The sequence below is a fragment of the Theropithecus gelada genome, chromosome 7a (genome assembly GCF_003255815.1).
Source record: "Theropithecus gelada isolate Dixy chromosome 7a, Tgel_1.0, whole genome shotgun sequence".
NCBI lineage: Eukaryota > Metazoa > Chordata > Mammalia > Primates > Cercopithecidae > Theropithecus > Theropithecus gelada.
The window spans coordinates 8823960-8837408 of NC_037674.1; the positions used below are offsets into that span (position 1 = coordinate 8823960).

General features: G+C 41.0%; 1 protein-coding gene across 2 annotated transcripts in view; it reads left to right on the forward strand.

Moving 5' to 3' along the window:
- The window catches only part of RYR3 (ryanodine receptor 3), a 584152-nt gene that overhangs the window by 275813 nt on the left and 294890 nt on the right, over window positions 1-13449 (forward strand). For both annotated transcript variants that reach the window (XM_025390215.1, XM_025390216.1), the window contains exons 13-16: window positions 5690-5858; window positions 7202-7337; window positions 10062-10157; window positions 11667-11785. In XM_025390215.1, the coding sequence (XP_025246000.1) occupies window positions 5690-5858; window positions 7202-7337; window positions 10062-10157; window positions 11667-11785 (520 nt within the window). The remainder of the gene's footprint in view (window positions 1-5689; window positions 5859-7201; window positions 7338-10061; window positions 10158-11666; window positions 11786-13449) is intronic.

Consider the following 13449-nt stretch of genomic DNA (forward strand, 5'->3'; position numbering starts at 1 on the left):
GTAAAATGAAAGTGTTTTTAAAACAAAAAGCAAAAAGCAAGCTCTGGAGCTGGCCCGAAATACTGAGGAAAATGTGTTCATTCCTTCACTGAACGCAGAAGTGGGGAGTCATATTGAATTGAGTTTCATACTGCCAAGGCTTCATCTCATGTACTCATGGCATTCTCTTCCCTACTATTTTTGTGTCTAATAATATCCCAGGTAGTCATTTGCAAACACTAACTGAGAACTTGCAACATGCCAGGCACTGCCAGGAGTTGAATACACACTGATGTGCCTCCCTGCCTATAATAAGCTTACAGTCCCCCATTATTCCTTCCCCATTGCGTGCATTTGGCATTTTTAATACAAAATTGGAATTATCACCTCACAGCCTGATTGCTTTCAGAATTTTTTGAGTCTTTGTTTGGGCCTAGATGAAAATCTTGCCTTAGCATGTATGCAAATTAATATATAGCAGTTGGTGAATAAGCAAATATACTATAAATGCCTAGGAGAGATCATTAGAAATTGGCCATCAAGAAGCAGCCATGCTAAATGCTCCAGTTAAAAGACACAGAATGGCAAGCTGGGTAAGTAGTCAAGACCCATTCATGAGCTGTATTCAAGAGACCCATCTCACGTCACGTGCAAAGACACACATAAGCTTGAAATAAAGGCCAGAGGAAAATTTACGAAGCAAATGCAAAGCAGAAAAAAGCAGGGGTTACAATCTTGGTTTTTGACAAGACAGACTTTAAACGAACTAAGATCAAAAAAGACAAAGAAGGGCATTACGTAATGATAAAGCATTCAATTCAACAAGAAGAGCTAACTGTCCTAAATATATATGTACCTAATACAGGAGCACCCAGATTTATAAAACAAGTTCTTAGAGACCTACAAAGAGACTTAGACTCACACACAATAATAGTGGGAGACTTTAACACCCACTGTCAATATTAGATCATTGAGATGGAAAGTTAACAGATATTCAGGACCTCAATATCAGTTCTGGATCAAGTGGACCTGATAAATGTCTACAGAACTCTCCACCCAAAAACAACAGAATATACATTCTTCTCAGTGCCACATGACACTTACTCTAAAATCGATCACATAATTGCAAGTAAAACACTTCTCAGCAAATGCAAAAGAATTGAAATCATAACAGTCTCTCAGACCACAGCAAAATCAAATTAGAATTCAAGAAACTCACTCAAAATCACACAACTTCATGGGAAGTGAACAGCCTGCTCCTGAGTGACTCCTGGGTAAATAACGAAATTAAGGCAGAAATCAACAAGTTCTTTGAAACCAGTGAGAACAAAGAGACAATGTACCAGAATCTCTGGGATGCAGCTAAAGCAGTATTAAGAAGGAAGTTTATAGCACTAAATGCCCACCTCAAAAAGCTAAAAAGGTCTCAAATTGACATCCTAACATCACAACTAAAAGAACTAGAGAACCAAGAGCACACAAACCCAAAAGCTAGCAAAAGACAAGAAATAACCAAGATCAGCGTTGTGGAACTAAAGGAGACAGAGACACAGAAAGTCCTTCAAAGCATCAACAAATACAGGAGCTGGTTTTTTGAAAAAATTAATAAAATAGACTGCTAGCTAGACTAATGAAAAGAATCAAATAGACACAATAGAAAATGATAAAGGGGATATCAGCATTGACCCCACAGAAATTCAAACAACCATCAGAGAATACGATAAACACCTCTATGCAAATAAACTAGAAAATTTATAAGGAATGGATAAATTCCTGCACATATACACCCTCCCAAGACTGAACCAGGAAGAACTTGAATTCCTGAATAGACCAATGATGAGTTCTGAAATTGAGGCAGCAACAAATAGCCTACCAACCAAAAAAGCCCAGGACAAGATGGACTTAACAGCTGAATTCTACCAGAATTCTACCAGGTACAAAGAGGAGATGGTACCATTTCTTCTGAAACTGTTCCCAACAATTGAAAAGGAGAGACTCCTCCCTAACTCATTATATGAGGCCAGAATCATCCTGATACCAAAACCTGGCAGAGATGCAACAAAAAAAGAAAACTTGAGGCCAATATCCCTGATGAACATCGATGTGAAAATCTCAATAAAATACTGGCAAACCAAATCCAGCAGCACATCAAAAAGCTTATCCAGCATGATCAAGATGGCTTCATCCCTGGGATGCAAGGCTGGTTCAACATATGCAAATCAATAAACACAATTCATGACATAAACAGAACCAAAGACAAAAATCACATGATTATCTCCATAGACACAGAAAAGGTTTTTGACAAAATTCACCATTTCTTCATGGCTAAAACTCAATGAACTAGGTATTAATGGGAAATACCTCAAAATAATAATAGCCATTTATGACAAAGCCACAGCCAATATCATACTGAATGGGCAAAAGCTGGAAGCATTCCCCCTTGAAAACCAGCACAAGACAAGGATGCCCTTTCTCCCAGCTCCTATTCAAGATAGCGTTGGAAGTTCAGGCCAGGCCAATCAGGCAAGAGAAAGAAAGAAAGGGTATTGAGACAGGAAGAGAGGAAGTCAAACTGTCTCTGTTTGCAGATGACATGATCCTGTATCTAGAAAACCCCATCGTCTCAATCCAAAAGCTTCTTAAGCTGATAAGCAACTTCAGCAAAGTCTCAGGATACAAAATCAATGTGCAAAAATCACAAGCATTCATATACACCAACAACAGACAAGCAGAGAATCAAATCATGAATGAATTCCCATTAATACTTGCTACAAAGAGAATAAAATACCTAGGAATACAGCTAACAAGGGAAGTGAAGGCCTTCTTCAAGGAGAACTGAAAATCACTCCTCAAAGAAATTGGAGATGACCCAAACAAATGGAAAACATTCCATGCTCATGGATAGGAAGAATCAATATCGTGAAAATGGCCATATTGCCCAAAGTAGTTAATAGATTCAATGCTATTCCCATTAAACTACCATTGACATTCTTCACAGAATAAGAAAAAACTACTTTAAAATTCATATGGAACCAAAAAAGAGCCCATATAGCCAAGACAATCCTAAGCAAAAGGAATAAAGCTGGAGGCATCACACTACCCAACTTCAGACTATGTTATAAGACTACAGTAACCCAAACAGCATGATACCGGTACAAAAACAAACACATAGACCAATTTAAGAGAATAAAGAACTCAGAAATAAGACCATACACCTACAACGATCTGATCTTTGACAAACCTGACAAAAACAAGCAATGGGGAAGTGATTCCCTATTTAATAAATGATGCTGGGAGAACTGGCTAGCCATATGCAGCACATTGAAACTGGACCCCTTCCTTATACCTTATACAAAAATTTACTCAAGATGGATTAAAGACTTTAATGTAAAACCTAAAATGATAAAAACCCTGGAAGAAAATCTAGGCAATACCATTCAGGACATAGGCACAGGCAAAGATTTCATTATAAAAACATCAAAAGCAAATGCAACAAATGCAAAAATTGACAAATGGGATCTAATTAAACTAAAGATCTTCTGCACAGCCAAAGAAATTATCAGAGTGAACAGACAACCTACAGAATGGGAGAAAATTTTTGCAATCTATCCATCTGACAAACGTCTAATACCTAGAATCTGCAAGGAACTTAAACAAATTTATAAGAAACAAAAACTCATTAAAAAGTGAGCAAAGGATGTGAACAGACAGTTCTCAAAAGAAGACATTTATGTGGCCAATAAACATATGAAGAAAAGCTCAACATCACTGATCACTAGAGAAATGCAAATCAAAACCACAGTGAGATACCATCTCATGCTAGTCAGAGTGGCGAGTATTAAAAAGTCAAACAACAGATGCTGGCGAGGCTGTGGAGAAATAGGAATGCTTTTAAACTATTGGTGGGAATGTAAATTAGTTCAACCATTATAGAAGACAGTGTAGCAATTCCTCAAATACCTAGAACCAGAAATACCACTTGACCCAGCAATCCCATTACTGGGTATGTACCCAAAGGAATATAAATTATTCTATTATAAAGATACAGGTGCACAGGTGTTCACCGAAGCTCTAGGCACAATAGCAAAGACACAGAATCAACCCAAATGCCCATCAGTGATAGACTGGATAAAGAAAATGTGGTACATATACACCATGGAATACTATGCACCCATAAAAAGGAATGAGATTGTGTCCTCTGCAGGGACATGGATGTAGCTGGAAATGATTATCCTCAGCAAACTAATGCAGGAACAGAAAACGAAGCACCACATGTTCTCAGTTATAAGTGGAAGTTGAACAATGAGAACAGATGGACCCAGGAAGAGGAACAACACACACTATGGCCTGTCGAGGGGTGGGGGGTAGGAGGAGGCATAGCATCAGGAAAAATAGCTAATACATGCAGGGCTTAATGCTTAGGTAAGGGGCTGATAGGTGCAGCAAACCACCATGGCACATGTCTGTGTAACAAACATGCACATCCTGTACATGTATCCCAGAACTTAGAATAAAATAAGATACAAAAAAAAAAAAAAGTCCTTGTGATGTTACTTGCACATTGAGCCAATTCTCAATCACTCAGGGCCTAATGATGCAAACCCACAAGAGGTGGGTCCATTTCCCCTTCCTCTTCATAGCCTTTGCCCTCTGAGAGGCTCCCAGGTGTACCCCTCAAGGAGATGGGGAAAAGAAGGGTCATTTTGTTATCTGTAATGCTTTGTATTCTCTCTCTGTTGAAGGGGTTTAATTACAAAAATTGGGGAGAGATTAAAACAGAAAAAGAGAGACACTTGCAGAAAAGGAATACAACAGGGACAGAGAGATGGGAGGGCAGGTAACGTGGGGTTGGGGAACACCAAGAAACAAAGAGAGACAGACCTCAAGGCAGAGAAGAAGGATGTTTGAGAGATAGGGGACACTGAGAAAGGAGGGTGATAGTCAGAGAACACAGAGAGAGGAAACTCAGATGAAAGGACCACAGATACAGAAAGCAAAGGAACCATCAAGAAATGGAGTGAGGGAAAGCAGGCATGTACACAGAAACGTGATGAGAAAAACACATGCAGAGATCTCAATACACACAGAGATGTGGACGGGGTGCAAGAGGAGAGACAAAGAGAAAACTAACATGGAGATAGAGGCAAAGACCCAGTGATAGAAATCCTTTCAGCCGTATGATTAATCAATGCCAAGAAGGTGTGATTGTTTAAAAGAATCATGGGTTAAGTTTATTTTTTTAATGTTTTTATTTAAAAGAAAAAAAAAAAGTGTGACAGACAACCAGGGGTAAATGGAAGGGGAAGCATCTGCTGTAGATAGAAGAGTCACTGTCACAGTCACCATTGAAATTACCTCTTTAGATTACAGGGAAATCATGATTACACATTCAGTGAATACCCATTGATGCTATGAGCTGAAATATTATGGTAACATTAACAGGATGAGTTATAAGTTGCTTGAAAATAAATGTGCTAAAAGGAGTCATTTCCCTTTGTTTGTGAAAATAGCTTTAAACTTGAATGTGAATATTTCCTTCTGTTGCTCTGTTAGCTGGGAAGCTTCATTTTGTAGCTGCTGGTACAATGGCCGCCCAAGGAAGCAGCCCATGGTGCACCATGGGGGGCTGTTAGGCGTGGGACCCAGTGGGTGTTCATCAGGGCGCTGCTGCTGGCTGGTGCCTAAACCATGTCAATCTCATGGTTTTTAGCGGAAACAATCGCACAGCTGCCCCCATCACCCTGCCTATAGAAGAAGTCCTGCAGACCCTACAGGACTTGATCGCCTACTTCCAGCCCCCGGAGGAGGAGATGCGACATGAAGACAAGCAGAACAAGCTCCGCTCACTCAAAAACAGACAAAATCTTTTCAAGGAAGAGGTAAGTCAAAAAATGAAAAGTTGAAATTCACTTTGTGTCCAGAGCTAAAATATTCCTATGACTGCAACTTAGCTTTGTCTTTCTGCATGCACGTGTTTATGAGAGAGCCAGAGGACAAGAGAGATTTGGAAGCTGGGAAATTGGAAGCCAGCCTTCCCTGTCCGCCAAAGCTGGTTACATTAGCAATGGCTGGCATGTTCAAACCAGATTACGTTTTAAAGCTTCAGTGCCACATGTGTATCGAAAATACATTTTCAGTAAATATCAGCTGTGAGAGCATGACATTGGCTGTGATTCCCAAGTTTTGGGAAATGTTAGAATTACCTGGGAAACCTGTTTGAAAAATACAGATGCCTGGATTCTACCACATTAAGAATACCTGAGAAGCTGGTTTAAAAGACACAGAATATGCTAAGTCTTATGTCAGAATTCAGCATCTGAGTCACTGGGAGTGGGACCTGGCCATGAGGAAAATGCCAACTGGGGCTTAAGAGACCCAGGGCCTCATTCTGGCTTCATCTCCGGCTGTGTATGACCACAGACAAGTCACAAGCCTTTTCCAAACTCGGAGACGTGATGATTTAGTGCCAACAGGCCATGGTTGTACTTCTGGGCCTGCCATACGTGGGCACAGGGCTTGTCGCTTGGGCATTTCCAAAGTTAGTGGTATGGAATGTAAACCATCCCAGCTCAGTCTTCTGATCTAACCAGACTTTGGTCCCGGGGACATTCTCAATGCCTTAAAGGCTACTGAAATTCCATTTACCATCTCCCTCCTGTGTGCTAAGAACAGCTAGCACAGATTTTTACTGGGTGGCGTAGTATTTCAAATTAGCTAGAAAAGTGGTGATAGTGTTATTGTCTCTAAATCCCACCTTTTTTGGGGGGTGGGGAGGTAGGAAGCAAGCATGGTTGTTTTGTGCATCTGAATGGAACTTGAACTTACTTGATATTTAAGAGAGAAATAGGTACTATATCTAGAGCTGTTTCTGGGTGAGTCAGAACCACTTCACACCAGACCAAAAGCAGGTTTTTGTGAAACTCATTCACCCTCCCTCTTCCTAAGTATGTCCTTGGATTGAGTTAAGCACGTGGGGGCAACCTGTCAGAAGAGGCTGCTGACTCACTCTCCAAATGGATGCTATTTAGGTCTCTCAGGCATAAAAATGCATATTTTGTTTTTAGGAGGGAAAAAAAACAAAACCCAACTGGCATCATGAAGGTTTATTTGCATATTGGCATTATCAGCTTTAAAAGGTGAATGATACAGGAAGGGAAAGAGCAAAAGGGATTCTGCTTTCTTAATCAGTAATGTTTATATTTTCCTCCACTCTCCTTCTCAGGGAATGTTGGCTCTTGTCTTAAATTGCATTGACCGCTTAAATATCTACAATAGCGTAGCACACTTTGCAGGGATTGCAAGGGAAGAGAGTGGCATGGCCTGGAAAGAAATTCTGAACCTCCTCTACAAATTGCTGGGTAAGTACACATACAGTGCCTTCTCCCTGGGACGATTTCCATGTGAAATCCCAAGATTGTCTTTAAGTTGCCATTAACCCTGTGATATTTCGACTGCCTCATTCCTTAGAAGCCTTTTGTTAGCCATTCAGTTTTAACCCAGCTGTTCATTCTGTTAACTAGTAGCAGCCAGTAGAAGCAGATGGTAATCAGTTTCACTGCAACTACCTGGGAAACTCTTGACAGTCACCTACGCTCCATCAACCTCTATTCCTTACCTTTCATGAGGAAACAAGACTAGAGCACATTTACGATGTCTTCCAGTTTTAAACTTCTGCAAAGATATCACCTGCACTTTAAGAATTGTTATTCTCTTAAATCTGTGCCCTCTCACTTGTCCACTTGTTAGTCATGATTCCCACTGCTTTGGCCTGTTATTTATTTCATTTTAGTGAAAAGAAAAAGGTGGGAAGTAAGAATATTCCAGCAACAAGCTTATCTTCTCGCAGTATGGAGTGTGTAGTGATGTTCTGGTGCCTGCTACAACAGGTTCCATCCAGAAGGCCTAGGCCACCTGCCTATGGGTGGGAGGCAGAGAGAAGGCAGTATGAGCCTATGCAGGAAGGTGGCCGCCAGGAGTTACCCAGACACTGTGATAAGCTAGTACTTTAGGGCTTTGCTCTGTGTATGTCCCACTGAGAGGAAATCTATCATAGAAAGTTCACTAGGCCAGAAGGGAGCCCAGAGAAATCAGTCTGGACCTATTCCCCAGCTTAGGGTTCAAGCTGATTGGATTACCACAGTACTGATTGTCACTTTATGACCGTGTAAAGTGTCTTCAAACTCTAATGTTTTGTATTGACCCAGTAAGCATGATTTTAACAATAATACCTAACAATTATTAATCTTTGTGTGAGTGGTGAAATATCTCTTTTGAACCCCAGAACAACACTTTAAGGGTTCGTTACTATTATTGTCATTTCGCTGATGAAGAAACCGATGTATGTGATGCTCATAACCCGAGGTTACACATCTAGTAACTGATGGAGCTATGGCTTGAGACTCAGCAGTGTAACTCCAGGACTCTTGTGCTTAACTTCCTTGTTGCAACTGACCTGAAAAGGAGGTTAGGAGCTCAGACTTGAATTGTGTCCTCTACTGACTGAAGATAGAAAGCTGAGGCCCTGGAGGAGGCCTTTCTTTATCCTAAATTTGCCATGTAGCAGCCTCAGTGAAATTCCAATTCAAACCTATCATGTGAAGGGCAAGCTACCTGGGGGCTAATCAGTTTACATGGACTTCTTCCAGATTTGCATCTACTCTTTTTTTGTCCTGTGGAGAGAAGGTTATTTGGTGTAGATTGGTAAAACTCAATTGACAGCAAATTCTCTCCCTTTCTTTGCAATATCGTCTGCCAGTGGCTTTCAAGTAGGAACAGGCATCAGGATCCGCGGGTGGGCTGGTTACAATACAGATGCCGAGGCCCACCCCCAGAGTTTCTAAATCAGTAAAGCTGGATGAGGCCTGAGAATTTGCATTTTTAACAAATTCTTAGGTGATGCTGATCCAGGGACCATGCCTCAAGAACCACTGTCAAATAAGGATATATTTTAGATATTTTATAGTTACATGCTGCTATTATGCATCCATTAGTGTATAGCCGACCTTTCCAGCTGTGTTCACTGGGGTGCCTTCCTTTAGCACTGAAGAATAATAAATCTGTAGCTAAATTTAAGAAAACATTGCAAGAAGTTGAGTTCTTAAGTCAGTAACCAAGCCAGTATTAAATTCTTGCTTATCACAATGCAGTAATTTCATTACTTTATGCATTTATTGTCTCCATTGCCTGCTTGATGCAGGCAGGGAATCTCCCTCCCTTCCCCATTGCTCTAGTCTGAACAACTGGGCAGGTGTTTGGTACATAGCAGGCTCTCTGGAAATACTTGTAAAGTGAGCCAATACTAGATTTTTATTTTTCTAAGTATAGAAAGAGGTTGGGTGTGGTGGTTCACGCCTGTGATTCCAACAGTTTGGGAGGCTGAGGTGAGGAGGATCGATTGAGTCCAAGAGTTCAAGACTAACCTGAGCAACATATTGAGACCCCCATCTCAATTAAAAATATTTACGCCAGGCATGGTAGCTCGCTCCTGTAATCCCAGCACTTTGGGAGGCCAAGGCGGGTGGATCACTTGAGGTCAGGAGTTCGAGACCAACCTGGTCAACATGGTGAAGCACCATCTCTACTAAAAATACAAAAATTAGCTGGGTGTGGTGGCACACGCCTGTAATCCCAGCTACTTGGGAGGCTGAGGCAGGAGAATCACTTGAACCCAGGAGGTGGAGGTTGCAGTGAGCTGAGACTGCACCACTGCACTCCAGCCTGCGCAACAAGAGTGAAAACTACATCTCAAAAAAAAAAAAAATTAAAAATTAAAAATTAGCTGGACATGGTGGTGCATGCCTATAGTCTTAGCTACTCTGGAGGCTGAGGCAAGAGAATCACTTAAGCTCAGGAGTTCATGGCTGCAATGAGCCACTGTACTGCAGCCTGGGTGACCGACTGAGACTGTCTCTAAAAAAAAAAAAAAGGAAAAAAGAAACAGAATTGTGTCAGAGGGCTAGGTAGAGTAAGACTGGCATTCAGTTCCTTTTAGTTGCTAAGCGAAGTGTTCAACAGCTTTCCAAGTTCTCATGCCCATCATTATATCCTTTAACCTCTGTGATCAAACATCTCCTTGTTTGCAGCTGCTCTCATTCGTGGAAACAGAAACAATTGCGCTCAATTCTCCAATAACCTTGATTGGCTCATCAGTAAATTGGACAGACTAGAATCTTCCTCAGGTGAGAGTTGACAGGAAACTATAACTAGAAAAGATGAAGGGTTTTTTTTTTTCTTTCTGTAAAAAAGAAAACAAAGTTGAATCTTTTCCAATGGATTGTAAACAATCCTCAAATCATTACTTCAAAATTAAGAAGAAATAGTCTTCAAGCTTCCTGGCACTTGTACAACTTTATTTAACAACTCTAACCCAGACTTCAACAGTCCGTCCTTTTTAAATGTTTTACTCTGTGCCTTCATTGTTATTCCATGCCTTCATTTTAGTCCTTGGGTCCATTAATCACCCCTCCGCAACCCCACCCACCCACCTAGTGATCCTTGTCTCCTTCTAACTCCTATTATATTCTTATTCTCTGGGTTTTTAAACCCTTTTCAGTATTGTCCAAACTATTTCTTATAGTTCTAAAAGTGGGAGTGAAGAGTGACAGGGATGAGAGGAAAAATGATCCCCACTCACCCCTCTCTCCTGGCTCACCCTTCACATCATATCTATAGTCCTGCCTCATGACTTACGGAGAATCTGAGCCAAGAGTGTGGTCATCATTGGGAAGTGACCATGCTGCAGGGCTTAGCAGTTTGCTTCCTCCGAGATGAGCAAACATGGCAGTTGTAGGCCTCTCATGGGGAAGCTGAAGCTGGAGGGTTTTGATGCTTTTCTCATAGTCTAGACATGACAGGTGTTTTAACAGACCAGCCAAGAGAGGTTTCCCCAAGGATCATCCACCTACACACATCTTCCTAAGCCTCTCTTTTCTTCAGTGCCTCAGTCTCATGGGCTAGATTACATTTCAGGCTAATTTATGAAAACATTGAGTAAAAAACAGAATCAAAAGGAATTTTCTTAATAAAACTGATTAAGCTATTAGCCAACTACTTCCCTTGAATTTCCATCATGATGTTACCATGTATGTGCCAGGCTGTAGAGGCACTCGTTTTTCTTAAGCCTTCACTTACATAACTTATCCAGTGTACCAAAAAAGGGGGGGAAGCCAAATCGACTTTATTGTGTGAGCTTACAATTTGTTTGATACATGAGTAGACCTAAAATAAAAATAATTTCCAAGGTAGTTCCTAGAAAAATTCTTATTTGGGAGAAACTCAGAATATTTTCCAAATTACTTGAATGACCTTTAGAATTTATAGTAAACTGGACATCTTCTTTTATATCTATTTTTAAATGAAGTGTTATTTAGTTTGATCAAATGAAAATTTTTATTTTGTAGCTGCTTCTCTATATTTTAACATACAAAGATCATGTATTTGTCCAGGAAGCAGGAGATAGGGTTTGTGCTGAATTAAAATCACCAGTAAATTACAGCCTGGTTGGCCTCGGGGGGCTCTGAAGTCTGCCGGAAATGAATGCATTTTTTCTGGCTGGAAATATTTGATAGATTCAAAGAATTGATGATATCCTGTCCCCTCAGGAAGGTCTGTTCACACTCAGGTTTCTAAATTATGGTCACTTCTGCAGGGCATTTAATGTCCAAATGATGTTTGTGGCATTCATGTAGGTATCTTGGAAGTTTTGCACTGCATCTTAACTGAAAGTCCGGAAGCCTTAAATCTGATAGCAGAGGGCCACATCAAGTCCATCATCTCCCTGTTGGATAAGCACGGGCGGAATCACAAGGTAGGTGTGGAAAGAACAGTGATTGACTTTGCCTGGTGTTTCCCTTCGTAACGTTCATGACCATTGTGTATTACTGAGAGTATGTTGATTAGTCTCTTTCTTTTTTTTTTCTTAATTTATTTATTTATTATTATTATTATACTTTAAGTTCTAGGGTACATGTGCATAACGTGCAGGTTTGTTACATATGTATAGTTGTGCCATGTTGGTGTGCTGCACCCATCAACTCGTCATTTACATCAGGTATAACTCCCANCACGTTGCTAAGACTTTCTACACTGTTTTAAATCTGATGTCTTCATATCTTTTCTATACAGCTTGGTATAAGCTGTTTCACTACTAAGTTCCTGAACCAGTCCCGTACGGTTGGCCTTGTGCAGACAGGGCCTATTGAGTGTCCCACAGTGAGCCGGTGTTAAGGGTTAATGATAATGAGTGGCCACTGGGGAGCTGGTGAAAACCCATGGAACCATCCAGAGACCAGTGCGGCTGCCCACCTTGGAGTGTGCTTGTATGCAGGGAAAGTCTTTTTCCAATTTCCCAAGATTTTTATCACAGTCAAGAAAGAGACTAGGATTAGAGCTGTATGGAAAAGAGACTAGGATTAGTCTCTTTCTTGACTGTGATAAAAATCTTGGGAAATTGGAAAAAGACTTTCCCTGCATACAAGCACACTCCAAGGTGGGCAGCCGCACTGGTCTCTGGATGGTTCCATGGGTTTTCACCAGCTCCCCAGTGGCCACTCATTATCATTAACCCTTAACACCGGCTCACTGTGGGACACTCAATAGGCCCTGTCTGCACAAGGCCAACCGTACGGGACTGGTTCAGGAACTTAGTAGTGAAACAGCTTATACCAAGCTGTATAGAAAAGATATGAAGACATCAGATTTAAAACAGTGTAGAAAGTCTTAGCAACGTGGTTTGTTATTAAACAAAATCAGATTTACTGTGAGTGAAAACAAATGAAGTAAATGAGTCTGTGCATGTGCAAGCAGGAGAACTGAAGCCACTGGTCCCTCCCTTTTATACAAAGCAGCTATAGGAGTTGGGGCCTCAGTTATGTCATCTGTAAAATGGAGACAGTGGCATCTCACTAAGTGGAATGCTATATCATTTTTTTGAGATCTCACAGTTCTGACATCTCTATTTTTATGAAGTTATATCTCTAAGACACAGTGATCTATGGGGAAAGTGTACTAAAATACGGAGAGTTTTTTTCCTGACCCTTCAACATCTGCACACACATGGGGGCTACTGTGCTAATTAGTGAACAGACGCAATATTCAACAGCCCAGGAGGTATATTTCAGAACAGAAAGCATGATGGGACATGTGGGACTGCAGCTGTGCTTCCACAGAGCAGAGAGAAGTAGGCTTGGTCACTGGCAGTCTCTGCTTGTCATCATCGGCGGGGACTGCATATCTGAGACAGCTCAGTGTGTCCGGGAGATCGAGACTCGGCAGCATAGACTGACATGCATCCGCCTTGGGCAGCAGAAAGCCGTGGTCCTTAGCATGTGTGAAATTGTTTGACAAAGAATAAAAAGAAATACGTGGGATCTGAAATTGCTTTTCCAAATGGGGTAAATGAAAGGCAAGCATGAAGCTTCAGCTTCAGTCCAGATGCTCTGCGTTCCAACACGTTCCTTCCTGTCTGGGAAG